The sequence below is a fragment of the Quercus suber genome, unplaced genomic scaffold, assembly GCF_002906115.3.
Source record: "Quercus suber isolate HL8 unplaced genomic scaffold, Cork oak 2.0 scaffold_40, whole genome shotgun sequence".
NCBI lineage: Eukaryota > Viridiplantae > Streptophyta > Magnoliopsida > Fagales > Fagaceae > Quercus > Quercus suber.
The window spans coordinates 1,309,104-1,331,266 of NW_027069505.1; the positions used below are offsets into that span (position 1 = coordinate 1,309,104).

Consider the following 22,163-nt stretch of genomic DNA (forward strand, 5'->3'; position numbering starts at 1 on the left):
TTTTTTTTTTTTGTTTTTGGATAATGTATCACAATAATATTTAATTAGAAAGCCATATAGGAGTATAAGGTTAGGTCCTAGTAGTTGGGGCTGCTTCGTTCGCAGTCAAGCCCATAATAAAGGCCCAAAAACACAGTCGTTTTGTTACCCACTTATTATCTTCACTCTCCACTCCAGAGTTCACTGACTCTAAAAAAGTGAAAACCCCAAAAACAAAAAACAACCCGCCACGCTTCGGTTCTTCCCCAACTATAAAATTAAAACCAAATCCCCAGAACCAAAAAGAAAAAAAGAAAACAAAAGAAAACAAATATTCAAACAATGGAGCCCTTTCCATCATCAGTAATAGCCCAAAAAACATGGGAGCTAGAGAACAACATAATCACCGTAGACCCTCCTTCATCATCATCATCATCAACAGCACCACCAACAACAACAACAACAGCAACAACAACGACGAGTCCGGACCCAGCGTCCGACGCAATATTCTATTACGACGAATCGGCGCAGGCCAAGTTCCAGCAAGAGAAACCCTGGGCCAATGACCCTCACTACTTCAAGCGCGTCAAGATCTCCGCACTCGCGCTGCTCAAGATGGTGGTCCACGCGCGCTCCGGCGGCACCATCGAGGTCATGGGCCTCATGCAAGGAAAAACCGACGGCGATGCGATTATCGTGATGGACGCGTTTGCTTTGCCCGTGGAAGGGACGGAGACTAGGGTTAATGCTCAGGCTGATGCGTATGAATATATGGTTGATTATTCTCAGACTAACAAGCAGGTTCGCTTTCTATCTTTCTTTAAACCCTAACCCTAACCCTAACCCTAAGGTTGTTTTAGCTTTGGTTGGGATTGGTTTTTGTGGGAGGTTTATGAATGCTACATTGTTTTACATTGTAGATAATTTTGAATTTAGAATGATTAAATAAATTTATTAGGGTTTTTTTCTTGTTTGGAATCTGAGTTATTACTAAATTACTGTTTGGTTGGTGAGAAGATGATTGGATGAAATCCCTTTTTGTTTAAAGCCTTTTGGGTTAAGCTCGTGCAGTCTTTAAGGCTTCGTTTGGGAGTTCGGTTCATAAGAGAATGGAATAGAATGATTATAAAAGAATGGAATGTAATGTATTTAAGCGAGGGAAACGAATAGAATGGAATTAAATAACTTTGTTTGGATGTAAAATAAAGGAATGCAAATGAATGGGATGCAAGTAACCTTGTTTGAGAGAACATAGAGGAAAATGAATAGAATCATTTTGTGACAATATTAGATTCATTAAATCTAATTCCATTTTCTACAATTCCTCCCAATTTCGGGTGGAATGAAAATTTGAGGTTTTAAGAGAATAGAGAGGAATGAGTGGTCCCTCCTACTCGTTCCATTCCTTCCCAAAATATAACTGAGCTTTCAGCAAATGCTTAGTAAGCACTGTGTGTCTGTGTGTGTTTTCAATTGTGTGCAGTTGTTGTCACATGAAATGATCTATATATAGTCTTTGCACATGAAATCTTCATTTTTGTTGAATTTTATGTGAATGACTAGTCTTGAGAATTTGGTGAGTTAGCATTATTTGGTTTCTGTTTTTGGAGATTGGATGATGCATCTCTGGATTGGTCATCTTAGATTCTTCTGTTTATGAATAGTGTTTGCCTATACCAAATGCCATGAGTGCTCCCACCCTCCCCCCTCCGCCCCACCTCTCCTCTAGACCACTACAACTACCTTCACCTCCACCCCTAATACATGCACAAGCCAATCCACCTTTGGTTAACTTCCCCAACCTTCCCTATTTCTTCCCTCCTCCTCAAATCCCTTTCCAACAACCTTGTTATTGGCCTAGTCAGTTTGGTCAATACATACCCCACCTCACGCCGACCCAACCATCCTTACTCCCTCTGAACCCTAATCCTCCTAAGCCACCACCTTCTTCACAATCCAAGCCTTCACCTTCACACGGGGAACAGGGGAAATCTGCTTTTTTTCGCATTGACACAAAGGCCTTCTTCTTGGCTTTTGATGGAGGATGTATGGATTCTTATTCCATTACAGAAAGACGAGGAAGGTACCATGGTTCTATCCGGGTTGGTAGATCGGGCTTGGACTGGATCATTGCATGCTTGGTTGAGTTACGCAGTTGGGAATTTAGTAAGCAACATTTTTTCAAACGGTTTCATGAGAATTATAAAATTTTGGAGTGCTCTAGTAGGTTCAATAAGGGTGGCTATTTTGTGGAAATATCTGAGTATCATAATGGGGCTCGACGAGGTTGTTTGCATGTTCCAGAAGGTTTTCATAAGGGTGGCTGGGCTTTTCTTGAAAGGAAGTTATGTGATTTTTTCTTTGGAAAACATGTTTCTAGGCCAAGGAAGGAGGTGGATGCCGGCGGTGGTAGGTTTGCAAAACCCACCGGTAATCCAAGAAACCAAATTTGGAAAGACATTAATGGTCACGTGAAATTAGGAAGTGATTTAGATTTGGAGTAGCATTTTCCTAAACTAGCTGGCATGTTAAACCAGAAGGAGGGATTTGGGGGATTTGATTTTATTCCAAAAACAAATATCTCAACTCACCTTGTATCTGGAAGGCCAATGTGTGTGTCTACTTTGAAGTGGACTAAAGCCCATTTTTCTTTAAACATATTAGTTGATCTTGAGGGAAGGGGCCAACGTGTGGTGAAGTGGGCCAATTTTGTTCAGCCCAAGTCTGTTAAAGATGATATAACACATACTGAACTCGGGCCTGTTAAGCAAGCAGATGGTGGGCCTATTAAACAGGCCCAAGTGGATCATACTGGTGACATAACCCACCTGAAATTACAAGGCTTGTCACAATTTTGTGAGCGTGGTGAGGGATCGGGCTTACAAGTCAATGGCGAGAAGTCAAAGCTAGGCACCGGCGACATGGGAGGGGAGCTTCCAACTTCCAATGGAGGTTCTGACACGGTGGTGCAGATGGGTTTTGTTCAAATGGGTGGTACCAATGAGATGGGAGGGGCTTTTTTAACTTCCGGTGAAGAACCCGATAGGGCGGTGCAGGAGGATTTTTCTCCGACGAGTTGTACAGGTAGCGGCATCGAGGTGGGGGCTCCTTCCACTGTCTTAGTTGCCGGTGATCCAGCGACGGGTTGTCCGATAAGTAGGGCCGTGGAGGTTTTGCATGTGTCGAGTGACGGAGATCATCCCAGATTCACTGATGCTATGGTGGAGTGTTCGGTGACACCAGTAATGAGGGCCGTGGTGTCTTGCCATCAGCTTTACTGGAACAAAACAGGTTTTCTCCTATTTCTGAGATGGTTTCGGATTCTTTCAAAGAAGAGACGTTGTTGTTGAATTGGGTCAATCCCATGGAGTCGGATAGGGATGAGGAGGGGCGGTAGTTGATGGAATATGTACCTTTGGCTCAATGGGATCATAATGGGGGGTTGGTGTTAATGAATGAGGAAGTTGACCCAGTTGACATCTTTGTGGAGGATGTTTTGGAACCTTCGGCCTGGGTGAGTAAGAAGGTTAAGGGCTTCGGTAAGTGGGTGGGCTTCCCCATAGATTCCTGTGAGAGGCAGTGTGTTGAATTTTTTCAATGACTGGAGAAAGTGTGGGAGAAACAGGCTGAGGCAGGCAACCTTCGTCACACTGCTTCTTCCTCTACAAAAGGTTTGAGGGAATTACGGAATTTAATTTCTACAGTTAATTATAATGGTCAAGCTGGTAAACGAACTAGGGAGATTGTGAAATTCAGTGGGTTGGGCTCTGATGGTTGTCCATGAATTTGAGACTTCTATCTTGGAATGTGAGAGGATTTAACAATCCTCATAAGAGGGATACTGTGAAGAATTTACTTAAGGAATGGAAGTGTGAGGTTGTGTGTTTTCAAGAAACCAAACTGGACCGTACCAATTCTGCTGCTGTGAAAATTCTTTGGGGCAGCTCTTTTGTGGATTGGGTGGCTTTAGATGCCATTCACACAGCGGGAGGTATTATTGTGGTCTGGGACACAAGGATGTATGAGAAAATTGATTGTGTGGCGGGTAGCTTTTCTGTTTCGGTCTTATTGAAGGGGGTGTTTTGGTCTTATTGAAGGGGGTGGCAGATGGTTTTGTTTGGATATGCACGGAAGTTTATGGCCCAAATGATGCCGGTTTGAGGGATGCTTTTTGAGTAGAGCTTGATAGGGTGAGAGTGAGATGGAGTTCAGTTTGGTGTGTTTTGGGTGATTTCAACATTATTAGATACTCGGCAAAGCGTCTTGGTTGTAATTCATTTAGTTCAGCCATGTTCAATTTTTCGGACTTTATCGAGAGAAATTTTTTGGTTGATCTTCCTTTGGTCGGGGGTGAGTATACGTGGTTTAGGGATTCAGAGATCCCTGCTATGTCTCACATAGATAGAGTTTTGGTTTTAGCTGATTGGGAGGAGCACTTCTTGGATGTAATTCAAAGGCCTTTCCCTCGGGTGGTTTCTGATCATTGTCCTATTCTAGTGGAGGCAGGAGGCATGGCGAGGGGGAAAAGTCCCTTTAAATTTGAGAACATGTGGCTAAAAGTGGAGGGTTTTGTGGATCGAGTTAGGGGTTGGTGGAACAGTTATCATTTTGTAGGATCTCCTAGTTATGTTCTCACATGTAAATTGAAGGCTCTTAAAAAAGACTTGAAGCATTGGAATAAACATGTTGTTGGGGATGTGCATTTTAGAAAAAAATGTTTGTTGTCTGAGCTGTTGGATCTGGATATGAGAGAAGGTCTGCAAGTGCTGACTATGGCAGATAAAGTAAGAAAAATTGAGATTAAGGCGGAGATCGAATCTTTAGCTTCTTTGGAGGAGATTTCTTGGAGGTAGAAATCAAGGGCTTTGTTCTTAAAGGAGGGGGACAATAACACTAGGTTTTTCCATAGGCTTGCTAATTCACATAGACGAGCTAATACCATGAGGGGTGTGGAGGTTGATGACATTATGTATGAAGTTGAATCAGATATTCAGGATCAGGTGGTGGGGTTTTATAAGAGTCTTTATTAGGAACCTGAGGATTGGAGGCCCACTGTTGATGGGTTAGATTTTGCTAGTTTGGATGAGTCTGATAGGCTTTCTCTTGAAAGGGAGTTTGATAGGGAAGAGATCATTGCGGCTCTTCGGGAGGCCGAGGGTGATAAGGCTCCTGGTCCCAATGGCTTTGCCATAGCTTTCTTCCAAAAGTGTTGGGGTGTGATAGAAGAGGATGTTATGGCTATTTTTGCAGACTTTCATAGCCAATGCATCTTTGAGAAATCTTTGAATGCTCCTTTTCTATGTTTGATACCTAAGAAGATTAATGCTGTCAATATTAAAGATTTTCGGCCCATTAGCCTTGTGGGAAGTTTGTACAAACTTCTGTCAAAAGTGTTGGCTTATAGGCTTCGAAATGTTTTGGACAAACTTATATCCAACTCTAAGAATGCCTTTGTAGGAGGAAGACAGATTCTTGACTTTGTTCTTATAGCAAATGAATGTTTGGATAGTAGATTGAAGAGTAGTGTTCCAGGTGTGATTATTAAGTTGGATATAGAGAAGGCTTATGATCATGTAAATTGGAATGCATTGTTTTACCTAATGGAGAGGATGGGTTTTGGGGAGAAGTGGGGGAGGTGGATGAAGGCATGTATCACTACAGTTCGTTTCTCAGTGCTTATTAATGGGTCCCCGGCTGGCTTTTTTGGTAGCTCACATGGTCTTCGTCAAGGAGGTCCTTTATCTTTTTTGTTCTTGTGGGTGATGGAGGTGTTGAGCAGGTTATTAAGGAGGATAGAAGAGGGTGACTTTCTTAGGGGATTCCAAGCAAGCCCCAATGCGAGGTTTGCATATTTCTCATCTTCTGTTTGCTGATGATACTATTTTTTTCTGTGATGCATCTAGGGAACAATTATTATATATAAGGATGGTGTTGATCTTTTTTGAAGCTATTACAGGCTTAAAAGTAAATGTTGGCAAGAGTGAAATTGTGCCAGTTGGTGAGGTTGGGAATTTGGGCGCTTTGGCTCGCATTCTATGTTGTAAGGTTGGGCGTTTGCCTATGTCTTATTTGGGAATGCCTCTTGTGGCTCATTTTAAGGATGCTTCGATCTGGAATCCTATTTTAGAGCGGGTGGAGAAAAAGCTTGCTGGTTGGAAGCGGTTGTATTTGTCAAAAGGAGGTAGGCTTACTTTACTGAAGAGCACTTTGTCGAGTCTCTCAACTTATTATCTATCGCTGTTTACAATTCCGCAACACATAACTGACAGACTAGAGAGGATTCAGAGGAATTTCCTGTGGGGGAGTTCTAATGATGTTTTCAGATATCCGCTTGTTGCTCGGGATAAGGTTATTTGGCCGGTGGGGATAAGGGGTTTGGGGTTTCGGAAAATTGGGATTTTTAACCAAGCTCTACTTGGGAAGTGGCTTTGGCGATTTGGGAAGGAAGCTACTCATTTATGGCATCAAGTAATAGCCACCAAATGTGGAGGGGATAGTGGAGGTTGGTGCACTATAGTTGTGAGAGGGGCTCATGGTTGTGGGTTATGGAAGAATATTAGGAAAGGCGTAGACAATTTTTTCAGTCATGTGGTGTATGCAGCGGGAGAGGGCAATCGTATTCGATTTTGGCATGACCCTTGGAGTGGTCCTACTCCATTGAAGGAATTATACCCGGAATTGTTTGCATGTTCTATGGTTTAGGATGCTTTGATGTCTGACATGATTATTTTTGCACCAGACGGGGGAGGTAGGAGTTGGAACTTCCATTTCCAACGCAATTTTAATGAATGGGAGTTGGGGAGATTTTATTCTTTCTATGAGCATGTCTCCGCCAGGATTCCTAGCGGGGAGGGTGAGGATATCTTGATTTGGCAGTTGAATCGCAGTGGTGTCTTTGATGTGCGATCCTTTTATATTGCTTGAAAGCCCCTTTTGTTTCTTTCTCTTGGCAGAGCATTTGGTGTGTAAAGGTACCTAAAAGGGTATCTTTCTTTTTATGGACTGCTGCTAGGGGTGGGATTCTCACAATAGATAACCTTGTTAAGAAGAACTTGCCCCTAGTTAACTGGTGTTGTTTATGTAGGTGTGATGAGGAGACTGTGGATCACCTTTTGATCCATTGTAGGTTTGCATCTGCTTTGTGGAGTGAGGTCCTTATTATGTTTGGGGTTTAGTGAGTGATGCCGGACACTATTGTTTCTCTTCTTTTTGCTTGGAGGATTTAGTTGGGAACTTACTCTTCACAAGTTTGGAATTTGGTAACGGCATGCCTTATGTGGTCAGTATGGAAGGAACGCAATGCCCGAACTTTTGAGAACGTTGAGAGTCCTATAGATATGTTGAAGACCTTGCTTGCTAGGACTTTGTTTGAGTGGTCTCGTATTTGGGGGCTTACGCATTGTAGTTCCTTGTCTGATTTCCTTATCTCTATTAGTCTTTCCTTATGATTTGATTGTATTTGTTTCAAGGGCAGTGAGTTTACAATCGTAAACACATTGTTCTTTTTCATCAATAAAACTCTTATTATCTATAAAAAAAAAAAAAAAAATACCAGATTAGTAGCTATTTGGAAGCCATTGCATCTCAATAAAAGTTTTTAATCAAGTCCCATATCATATATACTATACTATATATAAAAGTAGAAGCTGAGAGAGAGTTAAATCCTAAAATTAAGGTTATTTTGTCATGTAGATCTCAAATTGGAAATTTAATGTCATGTGTCCCATTCAATTTTTTCTTAATTTTTTGTGCAACTATTTACTACACTACAAAAATCAAGAAGTCCAATTTAATTTTTATAGTTTTTTGTGCTAAAAGAGTTATTAAGTAAGAAAATCATAGAATCAAAATTAATAAACCTTAAAAAATTCACCATCATTGATTTATTTTTCTTCTTCTTATTATTATACAAATAGTGGTTGGACAAACGAAAATTTAAAATATCATGGATAACAATTTAAATGTTTTTTTTTTCATTTATTTTAAATAAACTTATATTTATTTTGTCAGTAGCTATTTTATATTTTCAAATATACAAACATTATATATATTATATATAAACTTGGTAAAATTTTAATATGCATTTAGTTATGCTTATTTGTAAATGTATCCTATGCATATGCATTGGGTTACAAGCTAGTATTATTTAGGCTAAAATACACTTTCTAGTTTGCACCCTCTAATATCTAGTTGCTTCTAAAACAGTTCCTCAACTTTTAAAACTTACAATATACACACGATGTCAATGTGCCCTTTCTGTTATGTTGTGTTGCATTACCACTGTTGACCTGCCAAAGAACGGCTTTTTTTTTTTTTTTTTTCCTTATACTTACTTTTCAAAATGACTTTATTTGTGGGAGGGTTAATGGAAAGATTCTAACAGATGTTGACTAAAGGGGCAAGTTGACATCGTTGTAATACTTGAGGGTGTAATTGCAAGATTTTATAGTGAAGGGACTGATTTAGAAGTGACCCCAAACTTAGATGGTGTAAATAGTATTTTAGTATGTTATTTTGTGAATTAGTTCTCTTATTGGGTATGTTTATGGTGCAGGCTGGACGGTTGGAGAACGTGGTTGGCTGGTACCATTCCCACCCTGGCTATGGATGCTGGCTTTCGGGTATTGACGTTTCAACACAAATGCTGAACCAGCAATTTCAGGAGCCTTTTTTGGCAGTTGTTATTGATCCAACAAGGACTGTCTCTGCTGGAAAAGTTGAGATTGGGGCATTCAGGACATACCCAGAGGGATATAAGCCTCCAGATGAGCCTGTCTCTGAGTATCAGACCATCCCTTTGAATAAGATTGAAGACTTTGGTGTACACTGTAAACAGGTTATCATCTCATCCTCTTCTGCTTCTTGAAAAAGCTTCCTCTCCAGTATATTTATTCCCTCCATTTGTGTCTGTTTTTGCAGTACTATTCTTTGGATATCACTTACTTTAAGTCTTCTCTTGATTGCCACCTCCTGGATCTGCTATGGAACAAGTATTGGGTGAATACCCTTTCATCTTCACCTTTATTGGGCAATGGAGACTATGTTGCAGGACAAATCTCTGATCTAGGTAATCTCCTAGCGTGGAATTCGAGTTCCTTTAGTTTTATTTCAAATTACTTTTCATGGTTCAGCTAGAGTAATTTTGAAGATTATATTAATTATGTGGTGTCCTCTGCACCATGCAGCTGAAAAGCTGGAGCAGGCAGAGAACCAACTATCTCACTCCCGCTTTGGGCCACTGATAGCACCCCCTACAAGAAAGAAAGAGGTCAGTTTACTTATCTTACCTCATAAATTGTAGTGTCTTTTTATTTTCTCAAATACAAGCATTCATACTACTTTCCTAGACATATCATGTGATACTGGATGGCATTCAAATATGTGCTTAGCCTGTAGACATGGGACATTTCAAGATACATACAAGCAGCCACAAGAAAAATTGTGAAGAGGGGTTTGTGTAGTGCTTTCTTCATTGGTGAATGTCTTTCTGTTTGCGTTTTTATTGTCCATACAACAGCGATAATTGAGGGTAGTTGGGTGAGTGCCCAGTGTGCTTGCTATGGAGGGGAGAAATATTTCTTTGGTGCTTAATCATTCCATGGGTTTAGAGATATACAGAATATAACTTTCTTTACCAATGAGATTATTTGAGACAAACAACAGAGGTATACAGAATATAACTTGCAGATATGCTAGGTTAAGATAGATTTCTAGACATGTTATTTGGTAGAAGTCTTCACACCTTGTCATGTAGGTACTGTGATACTGCACCTGTAATTGCACATGAGCAAATCATCTCAAGTGACACTTTCTTATCTTTTCATCAATGGGAGCCACGCATGTCTTTAATCGAATTCTTCATTTTGTACCCTATCTTTCCTTTTATATCCATTTATCTATCTTAACATTCTCATTATCTACACTTATTTTATGAATTTGCCCAACATTCAATACAAATAGCATGGATGTTCTTATAGCAGTCTTGTAAAACTTTCCTCTTTCCCCTTAAACCTTTTTATTTTTTTGATGATCAACTTTCTCTTTAACTTAATAGGTATTCTATGATCACGCAATATTCTTGATGTCCTTATTCATTTCATCCACTCTGCACTTATTTTGTAATTCACATCCTTTTCGATCTAACCATCCATATGAGTTATTGATCCAAACTATTGAAAACACACTCTTTGCGATGGGGAAACTCACTCGCAATTCTTCCAACTGTTCTCACACTAATGACAACTCCATTATACATATCCTAGAACAAATGACAACTCCATTATACATATCCTAGAACAAATGACAACTACATTATGCATATTCTTAGAGCTATCACAGAACCAGAAAGAGCTTTAAGAGCTCCAGATTTCTAACTTGTTTCTCTCCCTTCAAAGTTCAAACCCCACCATCTATTTCTAGTTTCTATATCTAAGATTTCTTTTTTCTACATCTTCTAATAAAAATTTCTAGTACAACCAACTTATGCTGAGTAGTTATACTCTAATGGTATTTAATACTTCACATTAATCTTGTACTTGGGAGCATTATCGTAGTCACAGTAAATTTTTCGTGTTGAAATTCTTTTTGCAAATCCAGTAATATCTCTTTATAAAAATGTTGCTCTGGCTTATTAAAAAAAAACAAAACAACAACGTTGCTGACATGCAATCTAAAGGCCCTAAAACCCAAAAATCAGTTCCGTTCTTGGTTGAATCGACGGCTTCTAGGGCCACTACTTCAACTGGCCAATATTTTTTTCTTTTGAGGGTCAGTGGATTAACTCATTTTTTGGGGGCAAAATTCAAATTTTTAAATACCCAAACAATGTACACACACACACACATGCACGTGTTATTAAAAATTTTCAAAATTTTGGGGGCTATAATGCCACTGCCAGTCTAGTCTGATTTTCAAAACTGTGGTCAAATTTCTACATATTTTTCCCAAAACTTTCTTGTCTGTAGATGTGCTCTGATCCTTTGTGATTTTTTAAATGGACCCGATTTTGGGGAAACTGAACATTTTCATTTTCAATTGGTGCTTTATCTCTGCTTTTTTCAAGATAGGAAAATGTCCTCTTCAATGCTTTCCGATGGATCTTGCCCTTACATCTACTTGGTTACCACGTAGTCCCACATATCACATATAAAACAATGTATAGCTCTTAGATTCTATTGTGTGCTAGGGGTGCAGATTTTACTTGTATTCATTAAATTACAAAATCTTTCCTTTTGTCAGTTTATAAGCTGCTCATCATCCATCACTTAATCATCTCTGTTGCCTAATCTTGGTTTTGATGTCTATTAATTGCAGGAAGAGTCTCAGCTTGCTAAGATTACTCGAGACAGTGCTAAGATAACTGTGGAGCAGGTTCATGGTCTAATGTCACAGGTGACTAGCCTCTGCAGTTTTTGAGCATTAATGCTTTTGTTTCACACTTTATTGTGTGTTTTTAACAAATGTCTTTCTTTTCCATTCAGGTTATCAAGGATATCCTTTTCAACTCGGTGAGACAATCGAACAGGTCTAGCTCAGAGCCATCTGGCCCTGAACCAATGATTGAAACCTGATTTTGGCATACTAGTAGTGAGGCAAATCGTGAGCGTATTACCTTCCCGATGCTTCATTTTCTTGAAGATTGGTTTAAATTTAGTTCAACGGGAAAAATCAAGTTAAAAGTTCCGGAAGTTTTATTACCTTTTGTGCCAATGTATATTATTTGCACCTTTTTTTCCTTTTACATTCAGGTTGTTTATTTAGTATTTATACAACATTTTGGTACCCCATGACAAGCAATCACAATTAATGACTTTAGTAACCATTGTTGTCAGAAAGTAAAACATGCTGTTGTGTTGGGTTGCCTTTGCACTTGGTCCTACTTTCTGAGTTTGGCAGGACTCTGAAGATAAATATTATTAACAACCTGTTATTTCAAACAATATGATTGATTTTTAGGGGACAGCTTTCATTAGTCCTAAAGGTGGTTATAATTCTTAATAATGGGAATTTTAGTGGGGACAAGGCATGGATTGGACCGATTGGTAAAAGAAGCATTAAAAACAGTCTTTGTCATTTGGTCTTTCCTGTCAAATCAGCTCTCTTGCCTGTGTATTCAATGCTCCATGCTGTTCTTTGGACTTGTTGCTATTAGAGTAATTAGGTCAGTTGATGCAAAAAATTTTACATTTTACACATTTAAAATTTACTTTTTCTATTTTACACTCATTTTTACAAAATATTTATATCAGTTTGTCTATTATGCACATTTATTCAAATAAAATATTAATTTTCTCGACACTTTCATCTCTATCAGATAACCAACACAACCCGCCTTTTATCTCTATCAAATCCCAATACAACCCACATAGCTACCATCTCTCTGAAGATCGACATCTTCGGCCTCTCGGCCTTTGATCACACCGAAATCCCAAAGAAACCCAGTAAAAAAAAAAAAGAAACAAACCCAGTAAAAAAAAAAAAAATTCAATCATAGTCTACACAATATTTAAAAAAAAAAAAACAAATTAAATAACTTCAAAAATTTTATATATATATATATATATATAAGAGATGTGTTTGAAATCTATGTGAAATTCTAAATAAGACTTTAGCTACTAGTGGCATACCAATCGTGCAATTCTTCCATCATCAATCACATTAATATTTTCGTGCGTGATTGTTATACTTTTTCCTAAAAGGCAAATAAAACAATGGAAATCAATAAAATTGTTATGCATGAACATGGTGTCGAAATTGTTGTTGTTTTTTTTTCCTATAGCTTAATTTCCTGGTTCTCTTACAAACTGTTATATAGATTAACTGATCGATTCTATTATACTTCTGTAATTCCATTTACAAAATAAGAGGCTCTATTTATTTATTTTTTACAATATGTAGTGAAGGAGGATTTGAACTGTGTTCCCTTTATAAAGATTATCGGGGGGCTATCTTGCTCTTATCAAGGCTCTAACTTACTAACATTATTATTGTGAAATGAAGTACAATAATTTTATTTCCTACAATCTTGTAGTTTCGAAAGTTTGTCAGAACTGAAAATGCTGGAGACGTTAGATCTTGGTTTTAACTTGTTCAACCAGAGTATCTTACAATCATTGAGTGCCCTTACATCCCTTAAGAATCTGATCATCAATAACAATCAATTCAAGGGATCCTTTCCAGTCCAAGGTTTTATGCATCTTTTCTTATACAGTTAAATGTAATCTAGAAACAGTTTCTATTTCTTCTCATTTTATTTTGATTTATGTGCAGAATTATCAGCCTTGGAAAACTTGGAGTTCTTGAATTTAAGATCTAATAAACTCAATGGCTCCCTAAGTATGCAATGTATATATAGAGGAATACAAATCATTTGCACCATTTTTTATGTTTCACTTTATGTTTCACCAATCACAACTTGTCATGTATTTATTTTTTTCCATTTTAAACTTTGGCTATTTTATAAGGAAATTAAAGCTAAACAAATACATGACAAGTTTTGATTGATGAAACATAAAGTAAAACATAAAAAATGCTATAGAGGATAAAGAGGAAGAGAGAGTTTTCCTAATAAAGGTTACTAGTTTATTCAAATTTAAGTTGTGTGATAAATTTAGCATTATGAGTTATTTGTTGTGATGAATTTTCATGCATTTGTCAAGAATCTTGTAGTTCAACTAGTATCTTTTAGTGTTTTCAGCATAAACATCTAAAGTTTAAATCTCTCTACCATACTCTAGCTATCAAATTGTCAACCCAAAAAAAAAAAGTCAAGCAGTTGCATTGCTTTGTTCTCCTCTGTGTGTGTGCATATATATATATATATACACTTTTGATTGCTTTGTTCCTGTGTATTGATTAGCTTAAGTAGCGAATAGATGGATGGGTTGGGTACATCGATCTTACGTTTATATCTTGTATAGAAAAAAGATTATAAAATGACTGTTAAAATACTTTTTTCTTCACTAAATTTGATTCAGGTACAATTTTCATCCTTAAAATTTATTATTATTATTATTATTATTATTATGGTATAAAAAAGTTTGATTTCGCTGCTAAAATTTATAAAATTACTATTTTTGTTGCTCATGAAACAAGTTAATGAAATTTTACTCCAAAACGAAAAGAAACAACTTAATGAAATGAAAATGAAATATTGATTCTATTCCTGTTTTGATAAAAGACAAATCAAATGTCAAGAGTATAATAGTAAATTTACATTATATATTATACTCTATTAAGTACAATTATTAAACCTAGCCTGGCTCGGTTGGTTAGACCACTATCTCAGTGAACTAGTACCTAAGTCGGTTCAATTGTTTAATTGGATTACTTATGCAATTGAATCGATAAAACCCATAAAACCCAATGGTTTTCCTACAATCCGTGTGCAACTCGGATGGATTTTTCTGACCAGGTCAGTTTTGCAACAAAATTGCCTTTATAGGTTCATTGCTATACCATTTTCTGAATTTGAAGTATAATAAAAACATAGAATTTTATAATGAGGTTAATGGTAGACTTTTTAATAAAGATAGATGTACAATATTTAGCTCAAATAATAATCCAATGGATTAAAGCAATCAGTAAGATAAACAATAAGCATAAAATGCGAATTCAGAGTTGAATGAAAAATTGTAACCAAGTTATAAAAGGAAGTCTCTAAGGTATACATGTTTTTTCATAAATGTTCTCAATTTTTATTAAAGAGATGACATAATAGTAATTTTGTTATAAAAAAATTCATTTATTTCCTTAATTTGATTTTTCGTTCAAACTCTCAAACAAAAAATAAAAAATTCATTCCACTCCTTTTCTTTTCTTTCCTTTCCTTTCAAACATCCAATTAAGAGATAAATATTTATTTATTTTTATTTTTATTTGTTAGAAGTATGTGGTTAAATAATTAAATTTATCATATCTCAATAGATATTTTTAAGACAATTGGTATTTTAACACTATTTATTCATACATTTTATTCCAGTATAAATTCTCAAACATATATTATAATTACAGAAATGTCGTATCATTTGTCCTTGTGTTCTCTAATGAATGATTGCCACCCTGGCTTCAAGCACTTTCAGATTCGGAAAGTTTGTCCAAGCTGACGAAGCTGAAGCAGCTAGACCTAAGCCAAAATCGTTTCAATAAAGAGGTTATAAGGGATCTGGGTGCACTACCAGTCCTTCAATCCCTGGACTTGAATCATAATAGAATGGAAGGTCGACTACAAAATACAGGTATATGTGCATACATGTAAAATTGTTCTTGCGCTCAAATCATAATGCTCTGCTTGGCTGGGTTCAAGAGAATATAAAGGTAATAAACAAGTAAAATGTTAGACTGCATGGGGCTTTTGCTAAGTTCCCATGCGTCTCGGAGTACTGGATGTAAGCTAAAAGTTTAAAATTCTTAATTCTTTTTCCATAATATGAGAGTTTGGCTTGGGCCTATGTTATTGGGTCAATATATTTCTAACATTCATGATTCAGAAAAGCCATATTATTCTTTTGCTTCATTAGTTATAGGCTCGTTTTCCATCTTAATTAAATTCCACATATTTCCTTGTCTTGCGTTTTCATAAAAATAGAATAGAGCATCACTGACTTTTTCTTTCATGTGAAAACATGTTACTGAATTTTTTATCTGTCATGTGTTTCACTACTTACGGCGCAGACCTGGCTAATCTACGAAGCTTGGAGGTCTTAATTTTACGTGATAATTTCCTGAACGGCTCTCTGCCAATTCAAGGTAATAAAATTTCTTCACACTTCATAAGACATTATGCTCTTGAGAATTGAAGGTTTGGCTGTTATCATTAAGTAACATGTTCACAAAATACATGTAGCATGTTCTGCAATGGCACTTCCAGGACTCAAAGATCAAATATACAAGAATAAAGTCAAAAATAAATTAACAAGTACGGACAGAAAACTCAAGAATTTTACATTATTTGGTATCCATGGCGGACAAGGAGAACTTCACTACAATAATAACAATAATATATAGTAGTAACGGATTACAATAGAGGAATAAAGACTCTCTCAAGAACCTTACATCCAAATCTCTCTCTCTCTCTCTCTCTCTCTCACACACACACACACACACACACACACACACACACACGAAGAGAGTAAATTAAATTTTGTTTTGGGATTATTTGGCCAAAGGAATGGTATATATCAGTATTGATCAATATCGGTGTATTGTTTCAAATTTACCATCATAAAAATATATTGCTAAATAGTATATATCCACTACCTAGTGACAACCTTTTTTTTTTTTTTTTTAATCTCTTTCTCTCTCTCTCTCTCTCTCTAAAACTCCCTTGATATTCCATCATAAAAATATATTGCTAAATAGTATATATCCACTACCTAGTGACAACCTTTTTTTTTTTTTTTTTAATCTCTTTCTCTCTCTCTCTCTCTCTCTAAAACTCCCTTGATATGTTAAAGCCATCATAAATACCAGTTAATATAGATTTGAAAGTTTGGAATGTTCCTCATTTAGTCAGATTTGAAAGTCAGCTTTGTGGCCCACTAAAAGTACTAGCATACTAACGAATTATCTTAAGCCATGTGAGCTAATAAGATTAGAGCTAGTATTCTATAAATACATAATTGTAAATCAACATAAAATATTATTGAAGAATAAACTAGTTGATTGTTGAATGTATTTTCTCTCTCTCTTCATGTTTCTCTATCGCGAGGATGACTATTTCGAATTAGGTCAATTTCCTTAAAATTCTCATACATTTCTCTACAATTCTTACTCATTCCAATTATGAACCACTAGGTTCTAAACAACTTGGTCCGAGCTAGATACAATCTAAGAGAAGATTTATATGGCCTTGGTCCTAATTACATTTTACAAAATGTAAAATTATATGGATAAATACTAATCTAGAACCCTTGATCTATATTTAGATGCTAAGTTACAAGGTGAAAAGGGGTTAGACACCTCTTACCTAGTGAGACCGGTCTTTTAGGCTTTGGTGATCAATTCTCACATTATTTATAGAAAAAACATGCTATCAATCAATTGCAACTTGAAAGTAAATGTGACATTTGATCTTTCTTGAAAAAAAAAAAAGTGTGTGCATGGTGCAAACCCTAATTCCAGTATACTCAGTGTATTAACTATTAAATGATCAAATAGACCACTACATTTTGAGCATTAAATGGCACTGGGTTCGTTTGGAATCCTATGTGATACACTTCCAGTGAACATGGTGCATCTTATGCAAGTCATATCAACATACGCCAACCTCTTTCTCGACAGGGTAAGCCAAGATTTTGCTCATACTTCATTTTACTTTCCTACTTAAATCAATTTGGAGGCTTCTTGACTAGAATTAGTCAAACCCTCCTAAAATTTGATTGAATCTTGTTGCACTCTGCAATGTATTTCCTATGACATCTTTGTTAGTAATTAGTATAATATTCCTTTTATTTATTTTAGCAGTCTGCAAATTGTGTTGTTCTTTTGCACGGTACCTCTTTTACATTTTTGAACATAATGATATTTAGAGAAATTTTGAGCCAGGGTAGAGCAAGCCATATCAACATGACAACATATGCCAAACAAGAATATTAAGGTGATGCTAGGAAAAATCAAAGAAAAAAGTTACGACCTAAAAAAAAAAAGATGGTTTTATTTATTTATTATTATTTATTTTTAATATATATAAAAGATGAATGATCTTGCTTCATATAATTAGGTCATGTGTAAGTGTAACACTTAACAGAGACCAATTAATGCATCATAAGGAAAAAAAAATTTTATTTGAGCAGAAGGAGGACATGAGATAAAGGCAAGCCTAATAAAACATTATCTGCAGTAATGAAAAATTTGCTAATTGGGGACTCTTGAAGGAGTATAATTTTATATACGATAGAACAACATATGTGACTGATCTTACTTCAGAGAAGTTGAGGATACAGGGCTAAATTGCCTTCTATAGCTTAACAATAAATCTGTTTTATTTATTTATTTTCTAATAGCAATTAGCAACCATCTATTTTATGTTTTCAGTAATCGTCCTTTATCTTTTGCTCCATAGGTTTGGCAACCTCCAGCAGTTTGGAGATTTTAGATTTGAGTGAGAATACGTTCAATGAATTTGTTTCTTCTTAAATAGGGGTACTATCATCTCTCAAGGCTTTAGCTTTGGGTGGCAATAGACTTAAAGGCTCTTTACCAAGACAAGGGAAGTACTGTTAAATGTATTAAAATCTGACAATGACAGTTTGTGACCGTTAATTGTAATGATATAATTAATGCTTGCAAAAATTGAAACCAATTAATGAAAGATACTGACAATGATAATAATAATGGTGTTGGATATTGATTAAATTTATTTTTCCAGGTTTGTGTAAACTGAATAAACTTGTAGAGCTTGTTCTTGCATACAATAAGTTTGAAGGGACCCTTCCTCCTTGCCTAAACAATTTGACGTCTCTTCAACTGTTAGACCTCTCTAGAAACAAATTCACTGGAAATATTTCATTGTCTTGGATAGCTAGCCTGACGTCCCTTAAGTACATTGATCTTGGTTCTAATAAATTTGATGGGTTATTTTCATTCAGCTCATTTGCTAATCACTCCATGCTTGAACTAGTTCAATTCACATGTGATGGAAACAAATTCCAGATAAATGAAATTTCAGGTTGGGTGCCTTCGTTTCAGTTACAGTTCCTCATCCTATCAGGGTGCCTAAACAAGCTCTCTAGTGAAATACCAACATTTCTCCTTCACCAGTACAACCTGAAAGTGGTTGATCTCTCTCACAACAAGTTGGAAGGACGGTTCCCTGGTTGGTTGCTTGAAAACAATACAAGGCTAGAATATGTCAATCTGAAGAATAACTCTTTCTTTGGTCAGTTTCATTTGCCGCTCCATCTTAATGACAGTCTTTCGTCGGTAGATGTGTCAAAAAATCAACTTGAAGGGCAGCTTCAAGAAGGTATAGGGAAAATCCTATCTAACCTAAAGAATTTAGACTTGTCTGGAAATGCTTTTGAAGGTTTTCTCCCCTCCTCAATTGGTAACATGAGTCTCTTGGAGAGGCTGGATTTGTCTGTTAATAACTTCTCAGGAGTGTTACCACAAGAATTGTTTGCAGGTTGCTTGAAATTGATGGCTTTGAAAAAATCATATAATAATTTTCAAGGGGATTTAATCTCAGCCCAGTTTAACTTAACTAGGTTGAAGCTTCTGGAATTAAATGACAATAGGTTCTTTGGAACTTTGTCAATTTTATTATACAAATACACTCTCCTGCAATATTTGGATGCTAGCAACAACTATCTGTCTGGTACGATTCCCCGCTGGATATGCAATGAAACGTATGGATCAATGCTCTTTTTTTTGGACTTCTCTCATAATTTTCTGTCAGGATCTTTGCCTTCCTGGTCAGGAGCATCAAGCTTAAAGCATGTACATTTAGAAGGGAACCTCTTTTCAGGGTCTATACCAGAAGAATTTTTCAATCTGACAATGGAACCGTCTCTCATGACAATGGATATTAGTTATAACTTGTCAGGCACCATTCCCCATGCACTCGGAGCAGTTTCCAGCTTAAGAATTCTGTTGTTGAAAGGAAACTCTTTAAGTGGCTACATTCCAACTCAGTTGTGTCGATTGAACAAATTAAATTTAATAGATCTTTCCAGTAATTTCTTTTCTGGGTCAATACCTAACTGCTTTCTATACATCAACTTTGGGGGGTATGGGCTCGATGAATTTGGGTTTGAAGATAGAGGTTTTGGTTTTTTGCATTGGGATCCATCTTACCCATATGGAAGTCTCTTAGTGAAGAATTTTGAATTTCATATTCAGGAAGCTTTGTATGAGCAAGATGAAGCAAATTTTGCAACAAAAAACAGGACTTACTCCTACAAAGGTGGCTTTCTTGATTTCATGTCTGGATTGGATTTTTCATGTAACAATCTAACAGGTTTAATCCCAGCAGAATTAGGAATGCTTTCTTCGATCCATGCACTAAATCTATCTTATAATAAGTTGACAGGTTCCATTCCAAAGACATTCTCCAACTTGACTCAAATAGAAAGCTTAGACCTTTCTCACAATAGTTTGAGTGGAGAAATACCACCCGAGTTAATCGAACTACATTTTTAGCGGTCTTCACAGTTGCTTACAATAATTTATCAGGTAGAATTCCAGATGGGAAAGCACAGTTTGGGACATTTGATGCTAACAGCTATATAGGAAATCCATTTCTTTGTGGATCACCATTGAAGAATTGCACCAGCATAGATGATTCACCTTCCACCCCGACACCAGATGCGAATGATGAGAAATGGTACAAAATTGATCCTCTGGTCTTCTTTGTTAGCTTTTCGGTGTCTATCATATTCTGCCTGGGAGTTATATCTCTTCTCTATATAAATCCTTATTGGCGACAATGGTGCTTCAATTTGATTGAGGATCGTGTTCATTCCTGTTATTATTTTGTGCTACATACTTTGCGTAAGTTATCTAGTGTTTTGTATAATTAGCTTCATTGGTTTCCAAGACATCTATTTCTGAAAACTCTAATTGTAGAAACCTTTGTATCTATAGGCTATAGCAATGAATAAATGACAATGATTTCAAATATCAAATGAGGGTATTTGGCAAACTACATAATATAATAGGGGTAGTTCTGATATAAGATGAACCAAAAACAAAACAAAACTAATTCGAACTGTTTTACTTTACATCAACTTATCAAGTTTGTTTAGAATCATATCAAAATCAGTTTTTGTTGAAATGCAAATGAAAATTTGAAATTTTGTGAAAATATAAATGTGAAACAATAAAATAAAAATAAAAATAAAAAATCCAAAAGCTTGATTTTGGAGGGAGTACATAGATACATTTAGTTTCATATTTGTTGAAAAGTTTGACCCTTACGTCAAAGGGAAATTGGAAGAAACCACTTGTTATCCTGCAAATTCATTTCACAAGTCTCAGAAAGATCAACTGAAACAATAGTGTCATTTTTATTCAAAACAACACAATAAAAAACAGTAAGACACATAAATTATCCATGATAACAGGGATCAAGGATCAACTCCAGGTATAATAACCTAAATCAAGAGCTAATCTACTCTGATACTACTTGTTAGGTTTTAGATCCCTGTAAACTAGATTGTTTAACCTAATTAATTAACCAAGTAAATACTTAGGTTTACTATTCAGATCTAGGTTAAAATAATAAAGTCATATCATGTAAAGCAGCAGAAAAGTAAATAATACAAAGATCTGATGACCTAGGAAAATCAAATTGGTAAAAAACCTGAAGAGGATTGAACCTAGTTATCTCCAAAGTAAAAAAGCAAATCCACTATAGAGAATCGAAATTTACAATAAGATTTAGACCACTAATATCCTATTGCTACCACATGTGGAACTTACTGATATGACCACGTACAAGCTCCGAATCCACGGGCTCCTTCTTTATTTGGCTTTTGCAAAACAAGCATCTATACTTGTGTTAAAAAATACAAACTCTCCTATTTGTGATTCCAAGACCACCCTTGAAGGTTTAGATCATCAGCACCTATGATAACTAAAGAAGGTAGCAACTTCTATAATACTAGATCTTGAGATTTTTCAAGAAATAACACCAGTAGAAGATATGATAGAGTTTTTTGGATACAAAACCTTAGATACAAAAGAGGCACACTTTTTTGTGCTTAGGGTTTCCTTTATATACTAGGATAAATAGATCCGAAACCCTAATCATTAATGGGCTTGAATTGCTATTTGGGTTTAATTAAAATTCTGCAGATACATGTTTCGATTGGTCGAGCTTGTCTCTTGAGTCTTGATTGGTTGAACTAGGCAAATTCTGAAATCTTCTTTCTGCAACTTACTTATTCTTGAATCTTGACTTGAATTACCTTGAGCATTGTCTAATAATACCTATAGACTTTAGGATCTATATCTAGACAAGTTTGTGTTCACGATTTATCAATTGTTCTAAACTTCTAGAACCTAACAATTTTTATTCAATTTTTTTTTTAAAAAAATAAAGTCATATTGTACACATGTATCTGAAAAACCACAATTTAATGAATTTGTATGTGTATGCCAATGACTAATTAATACGTGCATTTTTTTTTAAAGTGTGTATTGCAACTCATAATTAAGCATTTATTAATCTTTAACATGTGCCT

At 36.0% G+C, this 22,163-nt stretch overlaps 2 protein-coding genes across 2 annotated transcripts; both read left to right on the forward strand.

The window, feature by feature from the left end:
* Positions 1 to 177: 177 nt before the first annotated feature.
* On the forward strand, positions 178 to 11,819 carry LOC112000104 (COP9 signalosome complex subunit 5a). Its single transcript, XM_024032212.2, has 6 exons — positions 178 to 780; positions 8,534 to 8,815; positions 8,899 to 9,046; positions 9,165 to 9,247; positions 11,293 to 11,370; positions 11,460 to 11,819. The coding sequence occupies exons 1-6, from the start codon at positions 322 to 324 to the stop codon at positions 11,547 to 11,549; spliced, it is 1,140 nt and encodes a 379-aa protein (XP_023887980.1). The 5' UTR covers positions 178 to 321; the 3' UTR covers positions 11,550 to 11,819.
* A 6,400-nt stretch (positions 11,820 to 18,219) lies between these two features.
* Positions 18,220 to 20,498, forward strand: LOC111985893 (cuscuta receptor 1). The gene is given in 3 exon segments (XM_065771165.1): positions 18,220 to 18,235; positions 18,347 to 20,104; positions 20,107 to 20,498. Coding segments are annotated over 3 exon segments (2,166 nt in total).
* Positions 20,499 to 22,163: the final 1,665 nt, after the last annotated feature.

Coding starts and splice junctions, on each gene's coding strand:
- LOC112000104 (XM_024032212.2), top strand. CDS start 322: ATGGAGCCCTTTCCATCATCAGTAATAGCCCAAAAAACATGGGAGCTA. Junction 781..8,533: donor ATTCTCAGACTAACAAGCAG/GTTCGCTTTCTA, acceptor TTTATGGTGCAG/GCTGGACGGTTGGAGAACGT. Junction 9,248..11,292: donor CCCCTACAAGAAAGAAAGAG/GTCAGTTTACTT, acceptor TATTAATTGCAG/GAAGAGTCTCAGCTTGCTAA.